This window comes from Epinephelus lanceolatus, chromosome 16 (assembly GCF_041903045.1).
Source record: "Epinephelus lanceolatus isolate andai-2023 chromosome 16, ASM4190304v1, whole genome shotgun sequence".
Lineage (NCBI taxonomy): Eukaryota > Metazoa > Chordata > Actinopteri > Perciformes > Serranidae > Epinephelus > Epinephelus lanceolatus.
In genome coordinates, this window is record NC_135749.1 from 28,215,301 (window position 1) to 28,237,500 (window position 22,200).

Below are 22,200 nucleotides of genomic sequence, written 5' to 3' on the forward strand. Positions count from 1 at the left end.
GTTGATTCATTGATTGATTGTATTGTATTTTCTAATATAAATACAGTGCCAGAGTGCATAAAAAAAGCAAAATAGAAGCTGTTTATCAAAAAAGTACCAGGACAGGATCTCCTGTCATCAATTCCTAGAAATGCCCCTGTGGACACCTGACCTGTGCGGGGCTGCTATTGAGTATCCCTGCCTTAGAGGGTCTTTTAGTACAACTAAAATGCTAAACAAGACTTTTTTAGGTTACCAAAATGTTATTAATAACTTTAGTGAACTGAAAACTCACTGAACAAGCTACAGCTACACCTGAGAATCTGGGGTTACATCATGGTTACGTTACCTAACCAGTGTTGTCGACGTGGTAGTGACATGTCACCAGATGGCACCCACCTGTCACAAAGTGGCCACACTCATAATTATTCACAACTTAATAACATTTAAATGGATGTGTAACACAAAAATTGGATCCCCCTGCAGTTGTCATGAACGGGGAAATGAAGTCCTAGAAACCAAATCTGTTTTTGTACCAGGCTGTAAAGATGTTTATTTCTGCTGTAAAGTTGTGCATTTTAACATGGGAGTCTATGGGGACTGACTCACTTGGAGCCAGTCTCAAGTGGCCATTAGAGGAACAGCAATTTCAATTTTTTTTTATACTTCCACACAGAGTTGTCAACTTGGTGACATTCTTCTAGATAAAGTGACCTGTCAGCAACTTGTAACAAATTAGGGACTCATTCAGACCATCAGTAATCGCAGTCCACAGCATTTGTGCCATCAGCCCAGGTTCTGTCCCTCTCTCTCCTCTTGCAGGAGGAGAGGAGAAGCCACTCGCCATGGGAGTTCAGTTGTAGTGAGTTTCTGTGGTAACACTGATATCCTTGCTCTCTGGATTGGAAGAGCAAGGTGTGAGTGCATATTTATGCTGTTCAAATGTTGAGGAGTTCTCTATTGAATTTAATTCAGTGATGTTGTTCCACATGATGACTTCACCAATGTGCAAATGAACATCTTACGTCATCTGGTGACCTTGTGCTGGCTACTTTCATTGATACAGAGATGGCAACACTGCTTCCATGTTGGCTTCAGTTTTCAGTCCAAAGGGTTGCCATTCATGAATGCTGTAGTAATACACCTTTTTTGTTAGGGTTAGGGTTCTGTCTTATTTGTGTCTCATTAAATCAGCTGTATAAAGAGTAGTGTTAAACTTCTATCTTGATAGGTGTTTGGATGAATAAAATAGTGCGCAATGTCAAATGGTATTGTGAGCAATGGTATTGTTATTTGGACTTGTTCAGCTGGGGTGTGACGTCATTCCCAGCTCCATCTTCTAATTTCTGAGGTTAATGGAACGCAGCATAAGCTCTAAAAGCCCTCTGTACACTACCTGCGCAGCGCCAAGACAGACAGATTAATTCAGTGATAAGATGATGAACATAGTGAAGTGTAAAGAGCCAGATATTTCCCTCAGGAGTTGGTGAAAACAAAAACAGAGCTGAAAAAGAGCGACTATTGGACTCAAAATCATCACGTGGACATAACATGACTCCAAATGAATCATAATTTTGCTCCATAACGGCTGGATGTGTAAATAAGCAACTTTATAAGGTTATAAAGTGTCATTACGTTCACTCCTTGCACTGTTCCCAAGATGCCAACACCAATCAGCGCAGCTTTAAGTTAAATTTTCCATACATTATTTGTATCTTTACATTAAAGCTATTGCACTGATTAGCCTTTTGCCCACTCCCTTCTGTTTAACTGCTGCACATGTTGCTGATTTAGTGGTACCAAACCATAACTCAACCCATTCAGATGCCAGAGACTATGTATCAAAGGACAACTGAGGCAGTGGCACTTGAATTATGACGTGGAGTGACAGTAGTGACAAGAATTTGTCCAGCAGGGCAACCAGAGAAGGACTTTACCCTACTATAATACTATAAAAGTGTTGATCGGGCGTTTGCAAAAACACCAGTCATCAGACTCAGAGCGGAGAAGAGACAAGCTGCCTGTGTAAGGTAACATATATTATTATTAACTTAACACTTCTTGACTAATTTCAGTGTTAGATTATATTTTTACACGTTATTTTCTTGATCCAACAGAGTCAAATTCAATCATGAAGGTACTTGTGGTTCTCGCACTTTTCTCCGGTGAGTTATATTTTTCTCTTTGAAACAAATGTCAGCCACAGCTGGGTGAATACATGGCTGGGTTTTACTTAATCTGTTGTTTTGTCCACAGTTTGCAATGCCAACATCCTGTGGCAGGAGCCAGCCAAGACCAATCTGGAAATGGTGAAAGATGCTTTCTGGGACTATGTTGCTAAAGTGACAGTCACCGCTGAGGACTCCCTGAGTCAGATCAGACAGTCTGAGCTGGGACAGCAAGTGAAGTAAGAGCGATAAAGACGCTTGATGACATTAGAAATATTCTACAAGTTTCAGTTAAATAACTGTTTTTCTTTTCTGTGTCCGTCAGTGCCAGGATCACTGAGAGCACTGACCAAGTCAACAAGTACGTCGCTACTCTGCAGGCTCAGTTGACTCCTCTGACCCAGGACTTCATCACTAGGGTTACCCAGGAGGCTGAGCAGCTGAAGACTCGTCTGGAGCAGGATCTGACCACTGTGAGCACTAACGCTGAGGAAATAGTGGCGCAGATCCAGAAGCAGGTGGAGGAGCTGAAGAAGGAGGCCACCTCTTACGCTGAGTCCATGGACCCCGAGGCTGTGAAGGCCGTCCTGCTGCAGAAGAGCCAGGAGCTGAAGGAACAGCTGGATCAGAAAGCCACCGAGCTGCAGGCCCAGATGGTCCCCTACACCGACGACTTGAGGCAGAAGGTGGAGAAGAGCATGGAGGAGTTTCAGAAGACCATCATCCCCCTGACCCAGAGCTTTGAGGCCCAGCTGGCCCAGAAAACCCAGGAGGTCCAGCAGAACCTGGCTCAAACAGGAGAGGAGCTGAAGGCCAAACTGGACGCCAGCACTCAGGACCTGCAGGCTCAGCTGGCCATTCTGTGGGAGTCTTTCACCTCCAAGACCCAGTAAACACGCCTCCTCCATCAGCCTCTGCACACCAAATATTTATTTCAATTTCACCCAGTGTATGCTTCACTAAATAAATGATTTAACAATCAAGTTCAGTCTTTTGTGTTTTAATTAGCATGCAAGATGTGCACGACAAGATTGATACCGAGAACATTTTTACACGATGACTGTTCAATAAAAGGTTAGTTTTTAGAGCTGCACTAAAATAAATTACAGTCACAATATCGTGACTCATCTCATGACCCAGTCCATGAAATCACTTTATGCAAGAGGACTCTAACGCAGTGCACATACACATTGTTTTGACATAGTGCTGTCACAGTGTTACATAAACATGCATTTTTTGGATTATTATCATGTCTGTACATCGCACACCTATTCTCCATACTTTGTACTATGGGCTTTTGCACATTCCTGCACAAAACTGTGTAGTTTTGCATTTTAAAACAGCAATATTGTTCATATTGTCATAGTATATTTTCATTGTAACAGTTTCTATTTTATATTTATATTTCTGATTCATTGCCGAGCAGAGACTTTAAACTATAGCTTAAAAGCTTGTTACATCCAGCATTTAAGAATTAAAGTAAACTATCTTCCCATATATTGAAACACAATCTTTACTGCATGTAAAACAGTGAAAAAAGATAAGTTTTTATATAGCACGTTTTTTTGTTCAGTGGGAATCCTGTTATTACCAGGTTAAAGAATGCACTAATACCTGCTCAAATCATTCCGCTTAATCAATCCTCTATTTCCATACTCTATTGAATGCATGTAGGGACCCATAATTCTTTTAAAAAAGCTCTTATTTAGTTTACTCGGTTTTAGTTTATACAAATTTTCTCCAAGGGTGCAACAGCCTTTTTGCCGACCAAATATTAAACAATCTTTAGTATTTTTTAATTTTTTTATGCGGTGACAGCGATAGCCCGAAGCATTATGTTTTTGGGTAGTCCATCTGTCTGTTGTATTCTCATGAACACAATATTTCAGGAATGCCTTGAGGTAATTTGTTGAGATTTAAACATTCACTTGGACTCAATGTTGAACTTACTAGATTTTGGTGGTCATAGATCAAGGTCACTGTGACCACAACCTAACATACTTTTGGCCATAACTCGAGAATTCATGTGCTAATTATGACAAAACTTCACACAAATGTTTAATAGGATAAAATGATAAAATGTTGATGTTGTATATCCAAAAGGTCAAAGGTCAACTTCACTGTGACATCATAACGTTCTGCAAAAACTCTTTTCTGAGCACTCCTTCTGAAATTCATCCAAACTCACACAAAAAAACAATCAAAGACATGCAGGGTTTTTTGTAAGAAATGGTATTTATCAGTCTCCAAGAGGTATATACAGGTCATATATATACTGTTCCAAATGTATGTAACATAAAAAAGGCAACAAAACAGGTGATGACAGTAAACATGACATGCAGTACAGTACACTCCCTCCTGACAGCTGGTAAACGTGTCTGTAACCAGTAAATCACTTCTAACAAGCAAACAATGATTTCATTCAACGTACGCCAAAGAGCTTTTCAGTAAAAAAAAAAAAAAAAAGAAGAAAATTCAAGATTGGAGCGACAGGCACTGAACTCAGTGACAAAAACAAAGAGCTCTGTAATTCAGTAATGTCTCCTTATGTGTTATGTATGTCTACTGGTTTGTGTCGGGAGTCCACAGTCAACACAGTCCTGACCAGTCACATTATTTGTTTCACTTCTGATCATTCAGGCGATTAATCTGACAGGATTAAATGCATTAGATTTATGTTATTACATTTTATTCACCACATCTGATGAAACCAATAACATGATGATGGCTGCGCGGATCGACAGGTCGAAGTGATGGGACACACAGTGTTGTACATGGCATAGTCTGCTTGTTCCATAGTGAGTCTGTCCGTTCTGTGAACTCGGTCTGCGGGTCGATCGCCCGCCGCTCAGTCAAGTCTAACCGATGGTGACGCCAAACCCACACTGGAACTTGTTCTTGCGATGGTTGAGGAAGGTGCAGAGGACCAGAGAGAGCGGCAGCGGGAGCAGCTTCTTTTCTAACGTTGCACCGACTATCCAGTTACTGTCTACTGAACCTGGAGGAAGAGCAGCAGACAGAATATTAGATTTCATAAAAGACTGACAAAACTCTCTGCAGATATGTGTGCCTTTGTAATGTCCTGTTTCATTTGTTTAAAAAATGTATTCTCAATAAACAGTGAAATAAACATCTATAAAGACAGGCCATACTTCTGTGATAATATGAAAACTCTCTCTGAGGATTTTCTTGTTAATCTATCAATTTCTAATCAATTCAAAAATAAATTGGAAAAAAACAAAAACAAAAACCCAAAACAATTTAACATCCATCAACTCTACAATTTAAGAGGTTTCTGATTTTTCTCTGGTTAAAAAGAGAAGGAGTGTGTACACATCGTACCTTTAAACAGTAAATTGGCTTTAGGCACATCTAGCTGGTAGCCGAACGACACACTGGTGTCCTGCATGCGGGTGCTCGCCTCAAACTCCACGCCGAGCTGCAACTGTTGAAGAGCGGCAGAGAGTTATATCCCGATGAATGCAGATTTATGAAACATGCAAAACCACACCCGGAACAGAGCGCGTTCACTCACTTCTTTAATATAATTATCAAATACGGAGGCTTTACTGACTACTCACCTGACCTGCTCTTCCAATTAAAAGACAAACAAAAGCTACAAACTGTTTATACTGGATTTTAACCAAGGCTGACAAACAATTAAAAAGGTTACCTGGTCATTGGCTTTGTGATAGTATGAAGCATGAGCCCCCGCGGAGCCGAGTGTCAGTGTGGCAATGTAGTTACTGCCTGTACAGAGGGACTTCAAGTCAATAATAGTTTGACCAAATAAAAAAAATGGACTCATTAAAGGGGAACATAAATAAATAAATAAAATAAATAATAAAGAATTCTAATATGTTATTTCCATGGCCAAAGAAAGTTCAATCAATATAAGTGAACATGAGGTACTCTCTCTCAAAGCCAGAAACCAGAGAAGTAATATGGAATTTATACTTCTGCATTGAATCGACATCGTAGCTACGGCCTAGGCTACATGTCGATGCAGAGCCTACGGTGTAGCCTGACGTGTACCTCCCTAGAAATGTGACTACATGTCACGGCAACTCAGACCTCCTGTCTATTTTTATGAGCTGAAACCATTTCCCTCAATGCAAAATGCCATAGGCTTGTGCTAATAACGTTAGCATGTTATATTTGTTTGGAAACGTGTTTAGTATAATACACCTGTTTTGTCAGTGAACTTTATGAGTTGCAATGGAGCCAAACTGTGTGCCGTTACCTTTGTTAAATGTTGCTGTTGTCCCTGGTTTTATATGAGAAGAGGAAAAGATTGTGAGCTGCTAGGCTAATCTATACAATGTAAAATGCCATAGGCTTGTGCTAATAACATTAGCATGTTGTATTTGTGGGGAAATGTAAAGACAAGTGTTTGTCTGTGAATGTTGCGAGTTATAGTGAAGCTGATTTGTGTACTTGTGTTTGAAATTGTCTCTATTAAGCCATGTTTAATGTGTGTTTAATGTGTGTTTTGGGTGTGTTTTGAATCAACTAAACTTTACAGCACTTCACAGAACTCACTCAGAGGATTCCCCTGGCTGCTCTCAGTGTCATCTATAACATCTTTCTGATTCACTGTCAATAAAGCAGCTCCTGACTCTGTGATGACATCACCAATCTGAGCTGTAGCACTTAAGTTTGTGGACTTGGGAGAGAGTTGTTCGTTTGTATTAATATTTTTGTCTCAGACCATAAGGATAACATGTTTGAATTTTGAAAATGGACACAGTTTCCCTTAAAGTCCAAGTACATTGGATCCAACCTGCTCATAATAACCTGAGTCTCACCTGTGTATCTTCCGACTAAAGACATCACTGTGCCTTCCTCTCCTGGCCTGCGGTGGTAAACCAGCTCCCCCCCCAGAGCCAGAGTCGGCGTTATGGACTGGAGGTAGTGTGTTACAACAATACCTGACAGGCGGACAAGAGGTGTTCAGGTTCAGAACAAATCCTTATGTCGGTTAAATTACATTCAGAACATTAAAAACGATCCGATAACATTTAAGGACATAAAGTAACTTCAGTCTTCAGATGACAAAATGTTGACTGAAGACCTACCAGAGCCGACAATGACATCTGGGTTTCCAAGGGTGACTGTTGCAGTGAAATCTTCTCCCTTGAACTCAGCATCGCCTTGCCAGTTCATGAACTTGTGTTGTTGTGTCTGAGGACATCACAGATTTTGACAAAGTTAACATAATGATCTGTATAGTGGATTTTTAAGGGTGACACTAATATCTTTACCTGAGACTTCAACAAATCTGACACTGACACATCAGCTGGTTCCCATTTTTTTATACACAATCATTTCTGCTTATAATCCTTTTAATTGGGTTATTTCCAAATGTAACCAAGACAGATAATGAGAGAGACATTTTACACTGTAAAAATAAAGTTCACAGTGGCCTCTGGTGGACAAAATTTGTAATGATGCAACTGCTTCTAAATTTGGTTAAATATCTTTGGCATTTTTGTAATGTGATTTCTTGTCACTTACTTGCCAAGACATGCACTGATATCGGCAATAAACTAAAACCAGGCCGGCAGATTTATTGGTCTAGTTCCAGTTAATATTATACACAGTAAGAGAAATCAAGAGAAATTAAATAAGCACATTATAGTTCTAATGGTACTAAAAGGTCCAACAGAAGGAAAATAATGTTTGAGATTTACCTGGAAGGCCAGTTTGGATCGTATTCTGCTGGAGATCTGATGGATGACCTGGGCGTTAAGGCTCCCACTGTTGTCCATGTCCCCCACCATAACTGGAAAAAACTGAACACAAAGAACATTTGTTTAACAGTCTGTATGTAAAGAACACAGAAATGTCTCACAGATGGGATTCACAGTGACTTTACTGCAGCGTACCTCTGCTGGACCTGTCTGCTTTGTTCCAACATATGTAGCACCAAACCTGTAGGTGGAATCTCCCATGGTGCTCAGCAGCACTGTGTGATTCACCTTAAAAAGAGTTTAAAAATACACCATTAAAAATAACACAATTAAGACATTTATGGTTCACTTTCCTTGGTCTGGTTCAATTATCAGAGTTTTGAGATGTAGTCAAAAAAATTCTGATTTAAGAAGGAACTTAACTGACCTGGAAGTGGTTGCTAAGGCCCTTGTTGACAACTAGCCTGACTCCCTCCATCTGCATAGGGAAAACCTCTGAGAAGAAAAACATGGATGCAGATCAGACACACTGGAAAGCAAATCCAGGTAAAACAGGTCTCTAATTATAAATTATTTCGTGTATCAGAGACTGTGACTTCTTTAACCTTGACTCAAGAGGCCTTAGTCAATTATTTCCATTTACCTTTGCACTTGCGATGACACTCATCAAATGCACCCGGGTTTGGCAAAGGGTTTTCTGCCTCCTGCTGCTGTCCTGAGGCTGCTCCAGTATGGGGTATAACTGGGGAGACTGGAGGCATCCCAAAGCCTGGTGGGACCGTCAGCCCAGGAGCAGCAGCAGCAGCACCGCCAGTGGCAGGTGGTGGAGGGTTGGGGGAGCTGGCAGCCAAAACACTGCCCATTCTGGCAGAGAGAAATTAGGGACAGAGCAAAAGACAGAATGAGTGAGTAGGTTAAAACCAAAAGAGAATATTTGAGTACTTGCAGTTACATCAACACATTATATAAACATAATATTAAAGCAACGTACTTAGAGCTGAGAGCTTAAGATTTAAGGGTACTGGTGGCTGCTACACTTAACCTCATCATTAACAGTGTAATTGATGCAGGTAGGCCAGATAACCCAAAAGTGCAAAACAATTTGAAGACACTATTAGGATGCATTATGTCAAATGTAGACTACAGATTGTTTTTTTTTGGCTGGACCCACACTGAGGAATAAAAGATATAGCAGTTTATTTTCTGTAAACCTGTCTGTTGTGAGTCCCCCAACTTTACAATTTCACATGTCAATTAGACCTTCATACCTGGTTAACAGCCATGTCATTCAAAGTCCACATGTAACAAATTGTTATGCATACCTTCAGTTATATTTTTTTTTTTTTTATCTACGGAGCAGTGTTCACGCCCTGATAAGATCATATGAGATAGCACTTAATTTATCCTGAGGGGAATTGTTGTGCAAGAGTTGCAGTATAAAGTAGAAAAGAGTACAAATAAAGTAAAATGAATAAAGGTGCAAGTATAACAAATCAATTAACAGATATATAAAATATCAGCACACACAATGCTAAGAATATAAATAAGAATGACAATATGGATCATAGGTTGGTCATTTCTCAAGGTGCATATGAAGGATGGATAGTTGGGATGGAAGAGAGATATTTAACACCTCAAAACCGCTGCACGGCTACAGAATTGATTCTTTCAGGCTTTCAAAGCTAAAGCTTCATATCCAACAGTTTTTTGGTCTAAATTAAGTTATCAGAATCATCGGATGTTGATGTGAATGCAAAATTGGTAGTTATGTCAAAGGTCTTGTGTGCAGGATTTTTCGGCATCTACTGGTGAGGCTGCAGATGGCAACCAACTGAAACTTCTCCTGTGTGCCAAGCGTGTAGCAGAACTATGGTAGTGGATGTAAAAATGCAAAAGGCTCTATTTAAACCCAATGTTTGAGTTGTACGATCTTGGCTACTATAGAAACAACATCACTGGTCATTGAAAGGTAATGATTCTTAGTTTCAGGTAATTTTACACTAGTGAAAACACAGTTATGAATATTATATTAAATCTTTCCCAACATATGCTCCTAAATCCACCACTGTACCTTTTATCTCGTGTAACACTGTCAGGACTGGAAACACCCAGATGACATCATTTGTCATCGTCTCAGAAGTTAGACAGCTTCCCACACAGCAAAAGAAGACACTAAACTGTGTCACAGGCTTCAGGCTGAGTAAAACCTGCCATAATAATTAAACTGATCTCCATGTGTATAATCGGTGGAATGCCCCTTTAACCTTTCACACAGCTCATGCTCATTCATATGAAGTCAGAGCAACAGCAGACACGACATACCAGCTGATAATAAGTAACACTTATGTTATGTGACAGAGATAAGTTAGAAAATAGTGGTCGCCAAGTGCTGTCTTTCAGAGATGTGTCTAATGTTTTGAATGAAGCCAGCCTCACCTACAAGCCAGCATGAAAAGTTAGCTAAGCTAGCTAGCTAGCTTCCAACCAGCAGCTGACAGCATTAAAACAAACAGATGCTGCTGCTGAAGGAAAACACAGACCACTCAGTGAGACTTCGACTGCTGGAAAACAGCTAACATGTTCATACATTTCTAGTTAAACCTCTCGTTTTATAAAACAGCTGGCGAATGAAAGCTACTCACGTTGTGATTTCCAGAGGACGATGCAGCCGGAAGTTGAATCGGCTAGCACCAAAGAAGAAGACATGGGCGACGCTAGGGCCCTGCCTATTTCCTCAAGACGCTTTATGATTGGATGCCGCACCATGACACAGAGAAAGGATTGGCTAAAACAGCTGTCAGTCACTTTATGTGTCTGACGAATCGAAGGCGTTGTTTTGTGTCGGTGACATCGTGTTTCTACGCACACGCTATTGGCTAATCGAATGCAGAGGGGCGGGACGTTTGATTCTGAGCTTAGCGATTGGCGGAGAGCTTCGACGTCGTAGAAGTAAAACGTTATGAAGGAATACCGTCAAGGTCAACAACAGCCTGAGGGTCTGTAGATAAAGTCCTAACGTTCCTAAAATACAGTTTGTTTATTTTTAGCTTACACACAACAGCGCCTCCATCTTTATTCAGCCACAGTTAAACACAGCAGCTGCGTTCAGGGTCCACAGAGCCCTCATGTTTTCACTGTACAGTCTAATGAGGGACTAGTGTGCACACCTGTGGTACAAGGTGAAAATAGCATGAGAAGAAAGGCAATGTCAGTCAACTGCCAACAAGAATATAACATACGTGTTGAATATTCCTAAATAACATTATGTTTATTAACAGTAAATTATGCTAAGTTTTCAGATTAGAAAACAACTGACAGCAAAACCTTTTGGCTCTGGTGCAGGCCTAGTATCCCAGCTTTGAGCATTTGCCAGACACTTAAATTTAATGCTTCTAAATACCTTTTCAAAATCTATTTCAGGACCAATTTATGGTCAAATCATCCTTGTTTTATTCAAGCATTGCAGGCAAGCAGTGTGCATGTGGTCCCGTGCAGAGGTAGGTTTTATGTGTGGTTGTTAGAGTGAGTTAGCTTAATCTACATTTTGCCAACAGTGAAGTGCAAGTGTACAGTCAAAAGACAATATTAGGTTAAGTGGTAGATTTCAAGATTTCTTACGACTTACAGACCACATCATGTATTTGAATCAAGTGTCAAAGTAATGAAACAGAGGACAACACCAGGCAACTTAAATTTCAGTTCAATTTATTGAATTTTAACCCCTGCATGTATTTCCACGTTACAACAGTAGAGGACAGAGTGATCGGCACAAGTCGGTGACAAACCTTGTGCCTCTTCAATGCATTTTTTAAGGAAAACAAAACAATGCAAGAATTATATTTTTCTGGTACCACCTGATCGTTACTGTGTTTTATTCTAATGGTTTGACAAAGGAAATCATGGGACAGCAAGGGAAGGAAAATAAACAGACATCCAAAAAACATGGAGTCTGGTTTTAGGTTATTACAATTAACGTCCAAAATGATGTAACTCACTTGAACATGGGGCTGACAATTGTTTTGGGAGAGGCAGGGCCACCACGGTACCAATCAGTACAGAGAAGACTCAACTCAAAGGAGAAAAAAAAGTGACGACCGGGGTATTTTTTGAAAAGAAAACAGTTTAAGTATGAGGAATCGACTGAAACAACATTTTTGTGAGCCAAGTAGAATCACTGTTTCACCTCTCCTTCCTGTCCGTGTTGTTGTAGAGAAAATACTGCAATTGCAACTTTATCCTCAGCTACATTAAAACAAAAAATTTGAGAGCCAATTCCACTGATTTCTATCCACGCTGCAGGGGAAATACTGCTGTGACTTCAGCTTACTGCAACAATTCTGCTGAGTTCGTCATTACGTTTGGCTGAAACGGCCTGAAGCGTGGGTGAGTCTACATTAGTGCAGCAAATTAAGAGCTCCAATTCAATTCAGCTATGCACAGTAGAGATATTAGGGGTAGATCAGCCATTAATACTAGTTTTAAGTCAAGGTATTGCTTTTCTTTTTCTTTTTTAAATTTCCACCAATTTAGAATTTGCAGAATCCCCAAATTTTGCATCCAACTCCTCACCTGTTTCAAATCTTATTTTCTTTTTTTTAAGTTACCCTTTTCAAAGTTTGACAAATATCCCACCCACCCCTGTCAACACTCCTGACTCAACAGGCCAGAGTGCGTGCACGTGCACACACACACACACACACACACACACACACACACACACAGACGAAGACATCTCAACAACACCAGATGACAGAATCGGCATTCATAACTGTATTCAGCATGACCTCCGTTGTGATCATTGATGCATACGTTTACTATGGTTTATTACAACTTAGGGCTCAGTTTTGTAGCTCCAGTCATCAGTTGTATTGTGTGTAATAAAACTGTTATCATAACTAATAAGCTACGGCTGGAGCTACAAATAACTGAAGGCGTAACAGAGTCAATTCCAGGCAAAAAATTTAGATAACGTCGAATAACCAATAGCCAGGTGGTGATTTTTTAATGTCGCCTCTTTAAAAATAACATGAATGTGACAAATTCCACATCTCTCCCCACTTGATTTTGATAGGCTCAGCTATAAATATATTATCTTTGCTGCTATTTCAGTCACAAAGGAGTTCATGGAATGACTGTCAGGGATGTGATCAGGGACATAAAACATCAAAAAAGAACAAAAAAAAAAAAAAAGGAAATCTGTCATTAGAAATGAGATTTATGCCACAAACTTGAGCTTCTGAAGGAAGAGGGAGATGGAAAATGAAACAAAAAAACAAACATCACATCCCTGACATCATCCATACTGATAGTTAAGACATCGTACACCCCCAACAAAACACATGACGAGTCTGCACATGAAAACACAGAGAAAAAAAACAAACAAACATAAATTATGCTTACATGCAGCCTCAAACTGTTGACACAAGTTTTATTCTTATTCCAAATTACCAGTTTTATACACCAGTAACCAAACTGGCTCCAGTTTCTTCAAAACTATCTGATTTTCTGGTTAACTTGAAGCTGCATGTAAACATAATGATTGTTAACAAACTCAGCCTGTCACAGCTTCACACACACCCACACCCACACACACCCACACCCACACACACACACACACCCACACCATTCAAACAGTCGCCTGCACATCACTCTTTATCTCTCACACTCACACACCTACATGTCTCTCTCTTACACACACTCATACGACATTCTCCTTTTTTGGTTTTGCTTCAATGTAAATCCTGAAAATCTATTTCAAGGAAAAAAAAGGAACAAAAATATTCAACCTCCTCCGACCTCATGAAGCAAAGTATTTTCTTGTTTTTTTTCTTCGTATAATTGTAAACGACTAGTGTAAACAATGAATCACTTACAATTTTGTTTCCTCAAAATGATTCATAACACCTCGTATAAAGATTGCTCTAGTGGAAAAAGGATCGAGCTGCTGAGAACAAATCATAGCACTCTGATCATCCGTTACGCGCACACATGGAGCAGGTTCGAGAAGATCACAGTGCTTCGACACTTTCCAGAAACTCTCTCTTGTATAACTTAATACTCTCTCTGGCACTTAAAGAAAACAAGGTCTTTTGTGTACTTTTGAGAGGAAAAACAACTTTAAATCAAAGCTTTTGTATTTGCTTTAAGTACCAGAGAGAAGGAAAGATTCCAGATGCCCAGAGAGCATCTGATAAACACTTGGCTTCTGCAAACCCACCCAAAAAAACCTCAAGTTCCCCAGTGCTAAAGCCTCACAGTCCCCTCCCTCCCCTCTTTGCTTTAAGCAACATCAAAAATAAATCTTAAAAGCAAAAATACTTTCTTTTTTATGTCTTTTTTTTATCGTTAGTGATGCTCTGTTAAGGGGAGGACAAAAACAAAGAAGTCACAGCTGCCTGTTCAGAAATGCTACAATTTTGCTTTCAAACACAGAGCCCACTCCTCACATTGTTATCATTAGGAAACAAAGCTGTGCTGGGGAAAACAAAAAAAGATATCGCTGCTGCTGCTGCTGCTGCTGCTGTGGAAAGACTTTTCTGATTTTAGTCATAGTTCAATTGAAGATCAATGTAGTCCTTTACAGACTGAGCAGGTTTCATCACGTGGTGGTCCATGAAACCATCTCATATCCAGTATATAGTTTCATAAAAATAAAGCCCAAAGGAGTTTGTCATGCAACAGCAGCAATATAAATGTCAACTATGAGAGGCTGGCGTTCAACCACTGGGCTTGAGAGTATTCACATTGGCAACTAATACATTCACCCACTTCAATTTTGTCATGAAGGGGCTTAAAAAGAAAGTTTTACATAAGGATTTGCAAAAACGCTCCTGTTATTGAATCCACCTTGCATTTCCACACCGTTAAACTGAACGTGAAAAACTCGGGGGGAAATGATAGAAACTATTGTTTTGCACCAACGTCCACAAATTCAGTGTTATCCTTGGACCTGCTGATTGTGTATCAGCTAGGTAACGGCAAATGTTGCTATCAAAACTGTTGTGAACCAGCCTCTGATGCATTAGTCCTGTGCTGCAGCAGCATGCAGGGGAGGAAACCAGTTTGTCATCTACCAGCCTCAGCGGCCGATGGGTTTACAGTATTCACCAGCCCAATATGATTATTTATGTAAAAGAACCTCCAGACATAAGCTGTCTGTGGGCAAACGCCCCAGCAACAGCCATAATGTAACAGCATGAGGCTGCTGTTCATCTATCATGCTGTTTGTGTGGTTGCAGGCTAACATCCATGAATCAGTACGGGGGCTTGTGTCTTTAGCCGTCTCCTCGTATTAATTCTGCTCATGTATTATTCACGGTGAAGAGGGAAAAACAGTCACGCAGTATTTAAATAAAGCTGCCCTTTTTATTGCAACGTTCACATTAAAAATAAACGTTCACATTCAGGATGGTTTTTAAGGAGCCGTGTTTCAACACACCTCTCAGCAGGACAGAGAGAGTGCATGTGTTGTCTTTTTCCCTTGCATAACGGATGTTTAAATAAAGTCGGGTTACTACTAAATTCATTGATTTGTGCTCGTACTCTGCTGCATGACAGAAGACAGCAGGCTATGAATGGATGAGTGCACATGGGAGTAAGTAAGGCACTTAAGTGACGACAACAGTGTAAGTGGACAGAACGATGGCTGGTGTAAGTGCACCATTGTAACATTAAAAAGAGACCAACCTCACTGCCGAAGATGAAAACGGTCTCCAAGAACACTGGTTCACAACGGCTTTGATACTCATTTGCACTGCGGCCTCACTTTCGACAGGAAGTGCTGTCTATCTGAGATACATTTTAGGAAATTCACGCTGAGCTCATACGCAGGATGCACGGTCCATTCTGAGTTTGGTGCAAAACAATATCGTTTCTCAATTAATTAAAAAAAAAAAGAAAAGAATGAGGCAGCTCTCTGTGGGGAAAAAAAGGGCCTTTACATCCATTTGACAGGCTCTGAAAATAAGTGAGAAATGTGAAACTAAAGAGGTGCCTGAAGCCTGTGTGCAAGCGCTGATGTCTGTGCAAAAGCCCGGTGTGTCCTGCTGTCCTGGCGGAGACATAAAACTCAGATTAGAAGATGGATCTCACATTTTTAATGCAGTAAAACCAAAAAAATTAAAAAAAATATTTCAAAGCATCTCACCTGTTTTAGGTGCTGTCCTGTTGGCGTCCTGGTTTCTCCTCAATCTCCTCCACGTCACAGTCAGCACTGGACGAGTGGAACTCGGCCACGTAGAGGCTCTTGTCGATGCTGCTGGGTATGGGCTTGATGTCGGTCACCAGCTGGTCTTCAATGGCCTTCAGGTTGAAGCGGTCCTCTGATGTGATCAGGTTGATGGCCAAACCCAAGTGACCAAACCTCCCTGAGAGTGAGAGAACATGTAAAGAGTGCTACTATGTTAGTGATAATGTAGTTTTTACATAATGAGGGAGGGGTTATGTTGCGGATGGCTCCAGTGCGCCATTGAACCATGACTTTTGGCTCACTCAAAAAATGTTTAACGGCCTCAGTCTTCTCACATTATTTCAGCAGGTATTTTCTAACACGTATAACGTGAGGAGACTTTACCCGGACTTAAATCTAAGAATTCACTGTGACGTCTTCTACCCATCATATTTCTTTTATCTATTCTTAAACAAGACTGGCTTTGCAGTGTTAGTCCAAATAATAGTAGAATGAAAGCCATTTCGGATCCTGTGTCCTGTAAGGTTGCCAAAAGATTACCACAGTGAAGAACAAACAGGGCAGATGGAACGGAACGTATGTCATCGCACAGGAAGAACAGGTAAACACAAACACATTACTTAATGCATCTCTTTGAACAACAAACATAGAATTACTAGAAGCTACAGATTCTTGGTGCGTTTGTACTTTAATGTTCATCATGACTTTGCTTTTCTCTTCTAAATGCTGTTTTCAACCCACTTCCCATAAATGTGACAGTGAAGCTTTAAGATAATGCAGCAATGCACATTAAGGAGAACACAGTGTACCTGATCTTCCAATACGATGGAGGTAAGTCTCAGCATTCTTGGGGAAGTCGAAGTTGATGACTACATTGACAGCCTGGATGTCAATACCTCTGGTGAAGAGATCTATATTGAAGACAACAGAAAATTTGAGTATCACATCAGATAACTAACTAACTAAAGATGTGTGAGTATTTAACAGACACTCACCAGTGCAGACCAGGTTTCTGCACAGTCCATTTCTGAAGTCATGGAACACACGGTTTCTGTATTCCTGAAAACAAACAAGACGAAAAGCTATTTGCAAAGACACAACCAACACATTCAGAGGTACAGTAAAGATTTTTGGACACTTTGCCTTCAGTACTCAGCTTACAGAATGACAGGTAACAGAGAGAGGGTGGACTAAATACAACCAAAACCCCTAAACCGTTCGGCTATCAGGACGCCCCGGCAATGAATATAATTCATATCAGCTCAAATCATATTTAAAACACAGGATTCTTACAGTTTAAGAAAGGTTAGATGTAAGACTGTTTTAGACTTTTTAAAGCCAGGATGAAATTTGCCCAAATGTTGTGCCTGGTGGAGGACGAGGGAGGAGGACACCAAGGAAACACTTGGCCTTTGCTGACAAATTTTCTTGGCAATTTTGTGTGTCTCATTCAGCATGTGGGATCCCACTGCCTTTATTTCCGTCATGCTGAGTTTAAAAAACATTTAGCATGAAATACACTGAGCCTTGCATATATTGCCTCGTACCGGTTACAGCCATTCCATGAAATCTTGGTAAAATGTCAGTTTTCATTGAATTTTCATTTGCACTAGTCCATGTCATACAATTATGCAAGAGGTATTAAAAAAATAGATGCTTTTACAATACAACACCAGAAAAACACGATTCATTAAATCCTGCTTCCGAAGCCAAAGATTTTGAGTTAAGACATTTTAATACCAGCCTAATTTTTGGATTATTGAATTCAATGCCTTTTAAGACTATTTAAGGAGCTGTGAAAATAATCATGCAGCATTTGAAAATATTAAAAAACACACATCCAAAGGCAACACTTCTCTCAGCGGTCACTTGTCCTCACCTGCATCATCTTGGCATGGATGTAGAAGCAGGAGTAGCCCAGCTGAGTGATCTTCTTGGCCAAGAGCTCCACCCTCTGAGTGGAGTTACAGAAGATAATCGACTGGTTGATCTGAAGCTGTGACGGAAAGAGAGGAAAAAAGAATATGTTACGGATCACTACATCAACCTTGTGTCCAGTGGTTATTAAAGATGTTCTAAGATTAACAAATTCCCACCCTTGGATGCTACCATAGTTACTTAAAAAACAAACTAGATTTTTCCAACAACTAAAAATGCAAAGTTGTACCATGTGACCATTCAGGCCAGTTATATTTATTATATAGTATCAACACATGGACAAGAAGAAGTGCTTTTCTGCAAGGCTGGCAGTTTAAAATGCATGGACAGTGAATATGGAGGGGGTCAGTTACCCTGGAGAACAGTGTGTTGAGGCAGTGGACTTTCTGCCTTTCCGTGACGTAGGCGTAGTATTGAGTAATGCCCTTCAGAGTGAGCTCCTCCATCAGGTTTATCTCATAGGGTTTCTGAAGGTGCTTGGCCTACAGCAAGGACACATGGAGAATAAATAGATTAGAGTGTGCAATTAAAAGCTCAGACAGCAAGTAGACGGCAAAGTTTTGATAAATATTCAAGCATTAAAGACTTCACTCAATTCAGTAAAGAAATGTGTTGTTGTTTGTTCAGTTTATTTTTTTCAATTTACTGCAGGAGTTTCATATCGGCTCTGCTTAACTGAAATCAGAAGTATTTACATAGTTCTTAAAAAATATCCATCAGCATAACTCCAAAGAACATTGTAAAAGACTTCTACAGAATCTAAACAATCAAATCCTGTGACTGTCGGCTGAAATGCCTCAGACGAGGACAGCCCTGGAAAACTAAACAGACAACACAAACACAGATCTGGGCATCGTGTGAGAACAGCTTGGTCTGCAGTGTGAACCAAGCGGTGCCAAATGGCCTCGAGCCATCGGGCTGGCTGAGTGGTGCAGCAATTAGCCGACTACTCACCATGAACTTCTGCACGCTGATGGGGAAGGTTGCAGAGTAGAGCAGGATCTGCCTGTTCTTGGCCAGGAAGCTGATGATATCTTCGATGAGCACCACAAAATCCTGAGACAGCAGCTTATCCGCCTGAGAGGAAGCAGACACAATTTAACATGGAGAAGGCAAAGCTGCAGAATGAAACAGCATGATGCATTTGAAAACACATCCTACTGATTATGAGCAGATTTATTATCATTGTTACAGTTTTATTCATGTTTACCTCATCCATCACCATCATCTGGACCCTATCCACTTTTGCCACTCCTTTCTTTATCAAGTCCAGGATTCTACCAGGCGTGGCGATGACCACATGCACTGATGTGGAAAAAAGGAGAGAAAACGTGAAACATTGAAGTGTACCATTAACCTCATTAAAGTGCACTGTTAAAAAGTATCAGAAAGGTGCATTTATTAAACACAAGCTGACTTCAACAACATGCAGACTCACAATTATGTCAGTCGACTCAGATGAAGCCATTTAATACACATTTTCAATGACCCCCCCCCCCAAATAAAAAGTTTAAAAGTTTGACTGGGGCTCAGCAGGTTCAGCGTAACAGCGGCATTCATGCAATATAGTAAACAAGCTGACTGCACTAACAGATTGGGAACGTGCAACATTATTTTTCTAACACTAGACATCAAACAAAAGCCAGAGACTGTGTCGTATTAAGTATCTAAGGGGTTGTAAATTCCCTGTTTTCAAGCAGCAGAGAGAGAATAACGTTATCTTAGAGCCTTATGGTGGAAACTTTCTCACACACAGCACACTGACTAGCAAAAAAGGGGGTATCTGAGGGGTCTCTGACAATTCTAATCTCTGATTTCCAAGGTGCAGCCCTGATTTATTTCTGATATTTGTCAGCATGACACTGTGTGTGCAGTAGGTAGTCGCCCTTTTTGGACAAAATGCCATGAAGTAGGTCAGTGAGATAATGAGGCTTCTTACCAGTCTCATCCAGACGCATGATGTCATCTCGCAGGTTGGTGCCCCCGGTGGTGGCCATGACTTTGACTCCCCCCAGGTGTTTGCTGATCTGGATGGAGATCTGGCTCACCTGCAGGGCCAGCTCACGGGTGGGCACCATGACAAGTGCTAGGGCATGAAAATGTACAGATTACAATGTTGGTGGATGGTTAAAGACTTCACAGAGACAACTACTAGGCTAAACAGATTTAAGGCAGGACAATATTAGGAGGGACACTGTTACGGTACATATTAGTTTAGATTCGGAGACAAGAAACGAAGCATGAGAGAAGAAAAATGAGCATGATGACCAAGAGGCAGAAGTGAGGTTGCTGGTAAAGGATAGAGGATGAGAGAGTAAAGCTTCCATTGGAAAGGTAGCTGTATGAAGCTGCAGGCAGTGTCTCACCCTGTATGTGGTCCTTTTTCAGGTCTATTCTCTCCAGCAGTGGGATGAGATAGGCTCCACTCTTTCCTGTTCCATTCTTGGCCCGAGCCAGAATATCCCGTCCAGACAGGGCGATGGGAATGCTCTCCTCCTGCAAGGAAACAAAAATAATATATTAAGTCTCATTGTGTGACTGCACTGTGGTATCATACTTAATCGTAATGTTGCGACAAATTTCTCATCCACGTAATGGTTTTTGCACTCGACCACTGACCAGGGTTATCCCTGCTTATCTAACTCCAAGTGGGCCATATTTGTTTTATTGAATTGGTCGACAATTCCAACAAGACGCAAAGGCTTTTTTTAAAAAAACAAAACACACTTTTAGTAGCAACTGCTTTCAAAAGCAGAAATTCCTGTTTCATCTATTTAACTAATCCAAACTGGACATTATTATAGTATACATACTTTATTTGTTTATATTTTGAATAAATAAATACACATATTGTTGTACTGTTCTACAGTCTGTCTGATCACAGCATGTGTCTCCCAAATATGTTGCACATGCAGCAGCATTGATGCGGTTACTATAGTTACTGCAGCAGCAAAAGGCATATTTGCCTCTATTAGTAGTATCAAAACATTTCTAATTATGTCCCTGTGGCCCGAGAAATAAACAATTATCTGTCCCATAAGAAAGTTAACGGCATTCTTTTAACAGGTTTACTATGCAGGATTGTCGTTACTGTTTGTCAGCAAATTCACTCATGAAAGTGAAAGTAAAAGCCAACTCCAGATTCACTCTTGATCTATTTGTGTGTCTCTTTGTCTTTGGTCACTACCTTTTACCTAGCCCCAGCCTCACCTGAGCGCTTTAGAGATACATGCCCAGTCATGTCCCGAACACAGAGAACAAGAGTCTGCAGATTAATACACCACCACACACTGCTGGTGGGTCATAAGTGATGAGTAAGAGGAATTTCTTCAGTATGGGTCTATACACTGTTTTTAAAGGAAAATCCTGCATAGTATATCTTTGATAACACTAGGCCTCAGACAGAAGAGGAAAGAGACATTATAGAGGCATAATAGGCTATTTTTTATATCTTTAGACTAGGACAGTAACTCAGTGTGGGGAAGTTTAAAATATGGTCATAATTTCAACGGTCTAACACCTTCTTAACAAACCAGCCAGCCAGATGAGACAGTTGAGGAGAAAGTGAGGGTCAGTCTAAGACTCCAATTACAAAATTAACTGAAATACTGAGAAATAACCTAATGAGTAAAAATAAACTTAATTCTGTTGGTGCTCTTTTTCATATTTGACAGTCAGCACAGGACACACAGTGCAAATGACATTGAACCAGCATGGCCAAAAATACAGAGCTAGTTCATCAACACAGCTGATGGGATGTCGTCTTTACTCTCCAGAAAACACAAACCCATGCATAACATTTAAGTAGTCACTCTAAAAGGTGCATGCACAAATTGTGTGCGCAGCGCATGCCATGCATGTTTTGCAGCCTTTGCCATCTTTGTCTCAAATAGTCCAGGGAACACCCTGCTGACACTGCGTTGTAGCTCCACCTTTTCAATAAAAAGGCTGAGGGTGCTTCACATGTGTGACTCTGAAAACGTTAATGTATTGAATGCTATTAAGCACTACACTTGAATGGAGTTAAAGTAAGCCAAAAAGCTCAAACTATCTGCTAGTCAAACTCCACAAGACTATAGCCATGGAATATCCTGGTTGCATTATGGTTAAGTGGTAAACCAAAAACAAAACAGGCTGCCACCTTCCATATATGTGTGTGTGTGTGTGTGTGTGTGTGTGTGTGTGTATGTATGTATGTATGTATGTATGTGTATATATGTGTATATATGTGTAT

General features: G+C 40.4%; 3 protein-coding genes across 5 annotated transcripts in view; 1 reads left to right on the forward strand and 2 right to left on the reverse strand.

Annotated features, from left to right (window-relative positions):
• Positions 1 to 1,898: 1,898 nt before the first annotated feature.
• LOC117263374 (uncharacterized) lies at positions 1,899 to 3,130 on the forward strand. Of its 2 annotated transcripts, none has more exons than XM_033636657.2 (4): positions 1,899 to 2,009; positions 2,097 to 2,144; positions 2,236 to 2,386; positions 2,473 to 3,130. In XM_033636657.2, the coding sequence occupies exons 2-4, from the start codon at positions 2,111 to 2,113 to the stop codon at positions 3,038 to 3,040; spliced, it is 753 nt and encodes a 250-aa protein (XP_033492548.1). In that variant the 5' UTR covers positions 1,899 to 2,009; positions 2,097 to 2,110; the 3' UTR covers positions 3,041 to 3,130. The 2 variants fall into 2 exon arrangements, with proteins under 2 accessions (XP_033492548.1, XP_033492549.1); XM_033636658.2 differs by having other exon boundaries at positions 1,923 to 2,004.
• Positions 3,131 to 4,625: 1,495 nt separating this feature from the next.
• Positions 4,626 to 10,607, reverse strand: tomm40l (translocase of outer mitochondrial membrane 40 homolog, like). The gene is made up of 10 exons (XM_033636427.2): positions 10,483 to 10,607; positions 8,484 to 8,704; positions 8,268 to 8,335; positions 8,036 to 8,128; positions 7,841 to 7,942; positions 7,226 to 7,331; positions 6,956 to 7,078; positions 5,821 to 5,897; positions 5,490 to 5,592; positions 4,626 to 5,145 (listed from the first exon to the last, which is right to left on the reverse strand). Exons 2-10 carry the CDS (start codon positions 8,701 to 8,703, stop codon positions 5,006 to 5,008), a joined length of 1,032 nt encoding a protein of 343 aa, XP_033492318.2. The 5' UTR covers position 8,704; positions 10,483 to 10,607; the 3' UTR covers positions 4,626 to 5,005.
• Positions 10,608 to 11,528: 921 nt separating this feature from the next.
• Positions 11,529 to 22,200, reverse strand: part of LOC117263476 (putative ATP-dependent RNA helicase ddx6) — a 19,099-nt gene continuing 8,427 nt past the window's right edge. Inside the window, exons 4-13 of one of the 2 annotated variants that reach the window (XM_033636871.2) lie at positions 20,333 to 20,462; positions 19,906 to 20,052; positions 19,177 to 19,271; positions 18,921 to 19,043; positions 18,320 to 18,448; positions 17,908 to 18,024; positions 17,024 to 17,087; positions 16,838 to 16,939; positions 15,987 to 16,206; positions 11,529 to 15,885 (exon numbers count right to left, since the gene is read on the reverse strand). In XM_033636871.2, the coding sequence (XP_033492762.1) occupies positions 15,992 to 16,206; positions 16,838 to 16,939; positions 17,024 to 17,087; positions 17,908 to 18,024; positions 18,320 to 18,448; positions 18,921 to 19,043; positions 19,177 to 19,271; positions 19,906 to 20,052; positions 20,333 to 20,462 (1,122 nt within the window). In that variant the 3' untranslated portion in view covers positions 11,529 to 15,885; positions 15,987 to 15,991. Of the gene's footprint in view, positions 15,891 to 15,986; positions 16,207 to 16,837; positions 16,940 to 17,023; positions 17,088 to 17,907; positions 18,025 to 18,319; positions 18,449 to 18,920; positions 19,044 to 19,176; positions 19,272 to 19,905; positions 20,053 to 20,332; positions 20,463 to 22,200 lie in introns of both variants that reach the window. The other variant, XM_033636870.2, reaches the window with a different exon arrangement.

What these genes read in the sequence shown, in the direction of transcription:
- LOC117263374 (XM_033636657.2), top strand. Translation starts at nt 2,111, where the DNA reads ATGAAGGTACTTGTGGTTCTCGCACTTTTCTCCG. An exon ending in GGTTCTCGCACTTTTCTCCG is followed by an intron (nt 2,145 to 2,235) that starts GTGAGTTATATT and finishes TTTTGTCCACAG; the next exon opens with TTTGCAATGCCAACATCCTG. An exon ending in GAGCTGGGACAGCAAGTGAA is followed by an intron (nt 2,387 to 2,472) that starts GTAAGAGCGATA and finishes TGTGTCCGTCAG; the next exon opens with TGCCAGGATCACTGAGAGCA.
- tomm40l (XM_033636427.2), bottom strand. Translation starts at nt 8,703, where the DNA reads ATGGGCAGTGTTTTGGCTGCCAGCTCCCCCAACCCTCCACCACCTGCC. An exon ending in AGCAGACAGGTCCAGCAGAG is followed by an intron (nt 7,943 to 8,035) that starts GTACGCTGCAGT and finishes CTTTGTGTTCAG; the next exon opens with TTTTTTCCAGTTATGGTGGG. An exon ending in GATCCAAACTGGCCTTCCAG is followed by an intron (nt 7,332 to 7,840) that starts GTAAATCTCAAA and finishes TGATGTCCTCAG; the next exon opens with ACACAACAACACAAGTTCAT.